General features: G+C 44.5%; 1 protein-coding gene across 7 annotated transcripts in view; it reads right to left on the bottom strand.

The window, feature by feature from the left end:
- Positions 1–1,100: 1,100 nt before the first annotated feature.
- The window catches only part of LOC142973005 (uncharacterized), a 29,798-nt gene continuing 23,249 nt past the window's right edge, over positions 1,101–7,649 (bottom strand). For 5 of the 7 annotated variants that reach the window (XM_076114502.1, XM_076114509.1, XM_076114504.1 and 2 more), the window contains 6 exons: positions 6,553–7,164; positions 5,523–6,107; positions 4,697–5,146; positions 3,702–4,223; positions 2,172–2,864; positions 1,101–2,050 (listed from right to left, as the gene is read on the bottom strand). In XM_076114502.1, coding sequence (XP_075970617.1) covers positions 1,434–2,050; positions 2,172–2,864; positions 3,702–4,223; positions 4,697–5,146; positions 5,523–6,107; positions 6,553–7,164 — 3,479 coding nt within the window. In that variant the 3' untranslated portion in view covers positions 1,101–1,433. The remainder of the gene's footprint in view (positions 2,051–2,171; positions 2,865–3,701; positions 4,224–4,696; positions 5,147–5,522; positions 6,108–6,552; positions 7,165–7,649) is intronic. The other 2 variants (XM_076114508.1, XM_076114507.1) reach the window with 2 other exon arrangements.

Below are 7,649 nucleotides of genomic sequence, written 5' to 3'. Positions count from 1 at the left end.
CATTTTCATTATGAATGAATATGTTCCCTCACAGGGAGGTATACTGAGGAGTATGGAACGACGTCGTTTGTGATTAAATGACTGATGTATAATGTGAATCATCAAATTAACTGTGTCATATACCCACGGTTTATGTGAGAAGATTTATTTTGTAGGAAGTATGTATATAATTGTGTGTACTTTGTACAAAAGTGACTAACTGAAAACGTACTACACGTGTTTGTTCGCTGCAGCAGTTACTGAATACAATGAACTAATTTTATTCATGAAATCAATCGCGTTCTACACGACTGAATGAGAAGACTCGATGCATTATAATAATTACAATGTGCATTAATGTGCAAGATCAATTAAGTTGTTGTCCTTAAACCTAAAGCATGTTAAAAATTGTTTAGTGTAGACGTAGTTGCGAGTTAGTATAATTATTGAGTCATTGTTCACCTTTGCATCCAGTTACAATAAAATAGGTAGTTAAATCTTATTATGACAGTAGAAGTTACTTGAGTTGTTTCTGTAATTTAATGAGGTGTATCATCGTTTCTTCTTGTTCCTCTTATTATATAGGATCTTACTTGTACTAACGCATTTTAATCCAAACTTGATGATATGGTTTAATAGTACAACAAATAAACGGACCACACAGGATGTTGTTTCATTGTCACTCAAGAGCATTAAATTGAGAACGCTGAATGTATAAAAAAGTGTGTTGTCATTGTCTCATGTCGACGGTTTTCCCATGTTTACATACACATAAAATCCCTACGAGGAGTAGGATAATGTCTAGAGCCTCGCAGTGACCCGTGACGACGCATTTGAGTCACGGTCGTGCTGGTGTACAATACATGATACGTAACTTACTTACTTGATATACCATCTATACGTATTTTATGTTTACGAAACATGAGATAAAGGAAAAAGTGTATTTGTGTAGTGAAAGTATATTGTTCCAATTGTTGCCTTCCCTCTGTTTTTATATTGCTATGGAGTCGAAGAGTCGATAGTTGGTTTATTCGTACCATTCCTTTGTACCAAGTACCACACACATAACAATTTATGCGTCTGCTTCAAGACATGAGAAGGATAAGGAAAAAAAACTTGATTTATTTATTGAAGATATATTTAATTATTTCTTTACAATTCTTATAATATGTGATAGCGCAAATTGTAAAATATCAACAAAATAAATGGCATCATTGAATTTTTTGTTGTAAATATTACATACAGAAAGCGTATTACAAATTAATAGATAAATATAAGTACTAAATATTATACAATTTACTATATCCTATGACGTATATTATATTTGTCGGAATTAAATATTGTGTTTACGTCATCATTACAATTATGAGATCGTCCAAGAATTTATATAATCGGACAGTCTCAAAATTATTTTAGTTGCACACCCACAGTTTTACTACCTAATCATAATACATCTAATTTTTCTTTTCGGTTTTTTCGTCTTTCTTTGTACTCGTAACTTGTTCAATAGCTTTCACGTCCTTTTCGTTTGTATCATCGAGGATACGCGGATGCGCGGCTAGAGTACGGATACTTTTCTTAACGGGTTTGATTTGATTTCTCAAGAGATCGTCTAATTCCGCTAGAGATTTAATTTCTTTGAGATCCTTGAAACCGTTGCTACGTCCCCCATTCAGCCTACCTAAGTATCGATAGATATCTTTGTTGGCTTGGCATTGAGCACAGTTGTAGGGAACAGGCACCGCCTCCGGGAAGTTTTGTTGGGCACTGTTTATATTCGTAGCATTTCCTGGGCAGTATGGCACAAACACGACGGGAAGGAATCCAATAATGCCGTAAGGTGCATACATCTGGTTCTGATGGTTGGGAGGTCTTTGAGGAGGTTGTGGAGCTTGTCCGTGTGGTGCGGTGGCGTTCTGTCCCGGATTTAGTAAATAGCATGGGCACGATCCCGGGCTGGGTACGATGGGTAGAGGGTACGGTATGACGTAGATCGGGAATGGCGGCATTTGTCCTTGAGGATAATATGTGGGCGGTTGAACACCAGTACCAGTTGGTGCTCCTTCGGAATCTGTAACATTAAAGTCAAGTTTGTAACAATGTCTACATTTAAATACATAACTAAACAAAATGAAACAATCTTCTACATGTCAACATCTTTCTCAAATTTAACATTATATTATTCTCCGTACCTGGGTAGCCTGGGTATCCTGGCTGGCCGGGTTGACCTGGGTAGCCTGGTTGTCCTGGTCCTCCTGGTTGCCCTGGCTGTCCTGGTTTGCCTGGCTGGCCGGGTTGTCCGGGGTATCCTGGTTCACCTGGTTGGCCTGGGTATCCTGGCTGTCCTGGTTTGCCTGGCTGGCCGGGTTGGCCGGGGTATCCTGGTTCACCTGGTTGGCCTGGGTATCCTGGCTGTCCTGGTTTGCCTGGCTGGCCGGGTTGTCCAGGGTATCCTGGTTCACCTGGTTGGCCTGGATATCCTGGCTGTCCTGGTTTGCCCGGCTGGCCGGGTTGTCCGGGGTATCCTGGTTCACCTGGTTGTCCTGGGTATCCTGGCTGTCCTGGTTTGCCTGGCTGGCCGGGTTGTCCGGGGTATCCTGGTTCACCTGGTTGTCCCGGTTGGCCTGGGTATCCAGGCTGTCCTGGTTTTCCTGGCTGGCCGGGTTGTCCGGGGTATCCTGGTTCACCTGGTTGGCCTGGGTATCCCGGCTGCCCTGGTTTGCCCGGCTGGCCGGGTTGTCCGGGGTATCCTGGTTCACCTGGTTGTCCTGGGTATCCTGGCTGTCCTGGTTTGCCCGGCTGGCCAGGTTGTCCGGGGTATCCTGGTTCACCTGGTTGTCCTGGGTATCCTGGCTGTCCAGGCTTGCCTGGTTGCCCTGGCTGGCCTGTACAACGATAAACATACATTAAATTTGTTCCTTTCTTCCTTCCTTTTTTAAGTGTATTGTAATTATTAATCTATAACGCCCAAATATACTTAAGAAATATATCATTATTATTCATTCATTATCTATCAAGTTCATGAAATGTCAAATCACGTTCATGTTAATTAATATGAGTTGTAAGTGCGAATGTCTTCAATAATACTTTGAATTTGTTGACAAGGTCGGCGTAGGATTTAAAATCGTAAGATCCTTAGATGTCAAAGGAGATCGGCAGATTTCGTACAGCTTAAAGTTTGTGTTGTTTCGTAACAGAATTTGTACCACTTATTAAGGGGACTAAGTCACTTATTTTTATTTGGGAGTATTATTTTTAGAAGTCCGGATTAATTAGAAAGTATTTGTTTATTTAAATAATAATTTTTGGTCCATGGCTTATATTTGTTGACAACTAAAGAAAAAGAAAATCTCATGAGATGTCACTTTTGGTCTGACGTCTACGCATCCGCCAATTTGCTGTTGTTTTGAATTGTGGTTTTGACAGCATCTGAGCAATTTAGCGAACGATCGGGGCTTCTAAAAATGGACATAACTTTTACCTCCCAACTTTTAAAAATATAAGAATTTTAAAATAAGCTTGTCTATCATATTAGCTACCAATTAAAACAAAAAGTAAACCTAAACATGACATTTTATAAGCTGTACGAATTCTTCATATAAACCTGCCGTTCGCCTTTGAATGTAAAGAGGTGCAATGTCTCTCGTTCATGACATAATTGACATCAAATCGAGCTAAATAAAATGTTAAATACAAAAGTATTAATAAACGCGATAAATCACCTTGTTGTCCAGGTCCACCTGGCTGGCCGGGTTGTCCTGGGTATCCTGGTTCACCTGGTTGGCCTGGATATCCTGGCTGTCCTGGTTGTCCTGGTTTGCCTGGCTGCCCAGGTTGTCCTGGCTGGCCTGGCCCTCCTACTTGTCCGGGTTGTCCTGGGTATCCAGGTTGGCCTGGTTTTCCTGGTTCACCAGGTTGCCCTGGTTGTCCCGGTTTACCTGGTTGACCGGGTTGACCGGGTTGACCTGGGTATCCTGGTTCACCTGGTTGTCCTGGGTATCCTGGTTGTCCTGGTTGTCCTGGGTATCCTGGCTGTCCTGGTTGTCCCGGGTATCCTGGCTGTCCTGGTTGACCTGGCTGACCGGGTTGTCCTGGATATCCAGGTTCGCCGGGTTGTCCTGGTTTTCCTGGCTGGCCTGGTTGGCCTGGGTATCCTGGTTGGCCAGGGTATCCTGGTTGTCCTGGTTTTCCTGGCTCACCAGGTTGTCCGGGGTATCCAGGCTGTCCTGGTTTTCCTGGTTGGCCTGTGAGAGGTAATATTAACTGAATTAAAAACATATTTTCTATATTGTAAGCTGGTTTCTTCATTACATATTAATAGCTTAGAAATATTAATAGGTCTGTCGTTCACACTAAGCACACTTCTTTTTACATTTTAATAAATAAAATATCTTCAATAATTTTGACTGTACGCTATGTCGCTATTCTCGAATCATTATATTGCTGTCGTCAAAAGATCGATCGCAGCTCTCTGTTTTATGTGAAACTACATACACCTGTTATATCGGATACGTTGCATGTTATTACAAATTGGACAAGGCCAACCGTACTTAATAGTAGAACCTGTAGATCTAGAATTAGATCTCATGCTCAGAGGTCCAAAATGTGCTTCGTAGAAAGTTAGTCGCGACTACATAATAAATAAATTTAATAAATTATCAGAAGGATAATTCAAATGCAAATCTTATTAAGCCATTAAATAAACACAAATTATTACCTGGTTGTCCCGGGTATCCTGGTTGTCCCGGTTGTCCTGGGTAGCCTGGTTCACCAGGTTGGCCGGGGTAACCAGGTTGTCCTGGCTGACCAGGTTTCCCTGGTTGTCCTGGTCCTCCTGGCTGGCCGGGCTGTCCTGGCTGTCCTGGGCCTCCTGGTTGTCCGGGTTGTCCTGGGTATCCAGGCTGTCCTGGTTGGCTTGGGTATCCCGGTTGTCCGGGCTGACCTGGCTTGCCGGGTTGTCCAGGCTGTCCTGGGTAGCCGGGTTCTCCTGGTTGTCCTGGGTATCCTGGTTGTCCAGGCTGACCTGGTTTGCCGGGCTGTCCTGGCTGTCCAGGGTATCCTGGCTCTCCGGGCTGGCCAGGGTATCCTGGCTGGCCTGGTTGGCCGGGTTTTCCTGGTTGTCCGGGTCCACCTGGTTGACCAGGTTGTCCTGGGTATCCTGGTTGACCTAATTGACCAAAAGAAAAAATGATATCGCAAGTGGAATATACGTAAGTATGTAATAGATCAAAATAAACTTTAGGCGGCAGTTTCACAGCTCATGTCTAAGTGTCAGATGCAATTGTATGAGAACAGAATGTCCTTAAAGTTATAAGATAGAGTCAGAAGCGTTGAATCAAGGCTCGATTCAGGTAAAAAATCTCATGTAATGGTCTACTTATACATAAAATACGCAATTTTAATCGAAATATAAGGTAGTATTGAATTATTTTCAGCAAGTTTATTAAGTTTCCTAGAAGAGAGTTGCTAATAGTTCGAGATTCTCCAATAAATGATGGAAAAACTTTAAAATGTATACATTAAATATGCTATAATTTAATTACCTGGCTGTCCTGGGTATCCTGGCTCGCCTGGTTGGCCGGGGTAGCCTGGTTGTCCAGGTTGTCCTGGTTTTCCGGGTTGTCCTGGGCCTCCTGGCTGTCCGGGCTGTCCAGGGTATCCTGGCTCTCCGGGTTGACCGGGGTATCCCGGCTGGCCCGGTTGACCTGGCTTTCCTGGTTGTCCTGGTCCACCTGGTTGTCCGGGTTGTCCTGGGTATCCTGGTTGACCGGGCTGACCGGGTTTACCGGGCTGTCCTGGTTGTCCTGGCTGTCCTGGGTATCCTGGCTCTCCGGGTTGGCCGGGGTATCCCGGCTGGCCCGGTTGACCAGGTTTTCCTGGTTGTCCTGGTCCGCCTGGTTGACCAGGTTGTCCTGGGTATCCTGGCTCTCCGGGTTGACCGGGGTATCCCGGCTGGCCTGGTTGACCAGGCTTTCCTGGTTGTCCTGGTCCGCCTGGCTGTCCGGGTTGTCCTGGGTATCCTGGCTCTCCGGGTTGACCGGGGTATCCCGGCTGGCCCGGTTGACCAGGTTTTCCTGGTTGTCCTGGTCCGCCTGGTTGTCCGGGTTGTCCTGGGTATCCTGGTTGACCTAATAGAGCAAAAGGGAAATATATTATCGTAGTACGAACATATTACATAAAATTTGTTTAGAGAGTAACAATTTGCTAAAATTAACTATTTGGTAGATCGTCCGTTTATACTGCCCGTGAAATCTATGAAATGATGCACCATTTTTCATGAAGAAATATCTGTTGCAGTCAGATGCAAATGTATGAGAACAGAAGGTCCTTAAAGTTATAAGATAGACATTCAGAAGCGGTGAATCAAGGTTCGATTCAGGTAAAAAATCTAATCTAATGGTCTACTTATACATAATATACGAAATGTTATTCGAAATTTAAGGTAGTATTGCATTATTTCTCAGCAAGTTTATTAAGTTTCCCCGAAGAGATTTGCTCATAGCTCGAGATTCTCCAATAAATGATTGAGATACTTTAAATTTTATGCATTAAAATATACTATAATTTAATTACCTGGCTGTCCTGGGTATCCTGGCTCGCCTGGTTGTCCTGGGTAGCCTGGTTGTCCAGGTTGTCCTGGGTATCCTGGCTCTCCGGGTTGACCGGGGTATCCCGGCTGGCCCGGTTGTCCAGGCTTTCCTGGTTGTCCTGGTCCGCCTGGTTGCCCGGGTTGTCCTGGATATCCAGGTTGACCAGGTTGTCCTGGGTATCCTGGCTCACCGGGTTGACCGGGGTATCCCGGCTGGCCCGGTTGACCAGGCTTTCCTGGTTGTCCTGGTCCGCCTGGTTGTCCGGGTTGTCCTGGGTATCCAGGTTGACCAGGCTGACCGGGTTTACTGGGCTGTCCTGGTTGTCCTGGCTGTCCTGGGTATCCTGGCTCACCGGGTTGACCGGGGTATCCCGGCTGGCCCGGTTGACCAGGCTTTCCTGGTTGTCCTGGTCCGCCTGGTTGTCCGGGTTGTCCTGGGTATCCAGGTTGACCAGGCTGACCGGGTTTACCGGGCTGTCCTGGTTGTCCTGGCTGTCCTGGGTATCCTGGCTCTCCGGGTTGGCCGGGGTATCCCGGCTGGCCCGGTTGACCAGGTTTTCCTGGTTGTCCGGGTTGTCCTGGGTATCCTGGTTGACCTAATAGAGCAAAAGGGAAATATATTATTGTAGTACGAACATATTACATAAAATTTGTAAAGAGAGTAACAATTTGCTAAAATTAACTATTTGGTAGATCGTCCGTTTATATTTCTCATGAAATTTATGAAATGATGCACCGTTATTCAAAATTTTGGAGAAATATCTCTTGCAATCATTGTCAGTGAAGTCAAAAGATGGCAGATGCAGATGCAAATTGAATGGTTCATTTGAATAGTTCTGTAAAGCTACATTTAATGAACATTGTAGCGCTCACTGGTTGGTAAAAGACCTGATTGTTAAGCGGCTCCTGTCATCCTATGCATGATGCATGAGTGACTGCATAGTGATATTTAACTTAGACTCCGTGCTTCGGAGGATACCTAAAACGTCAGTCCCCATGTCATTTGGTCGGCCTGAAAATCTTAGACACGAGATTGACCACTAACCATAGGATAAAATGAAAAATTAAATATGAATAGGGA

This window comes from Anticarsia gemmatalis, chromosome 5 (assembly GCF_050436995.1).
Source record: "Anticarsia gemmatalis isolate Benzon Research Colony breed Stoneville strain chromosome 5, ilAntGemm2 primary, whole genome shotgun sequence".
In the NCBI taxonomy this organism is placed as follows: domain Eukaryota; kingdom Metazoa; phylum Arthropoda; class Insecta; order Lepidoptera; family Erebidae; genus Anticarsia; species Anticarsia gemmatalis.
This window is presented reverse-complemented; position numbering and strand designations above follow the sequence as displayed.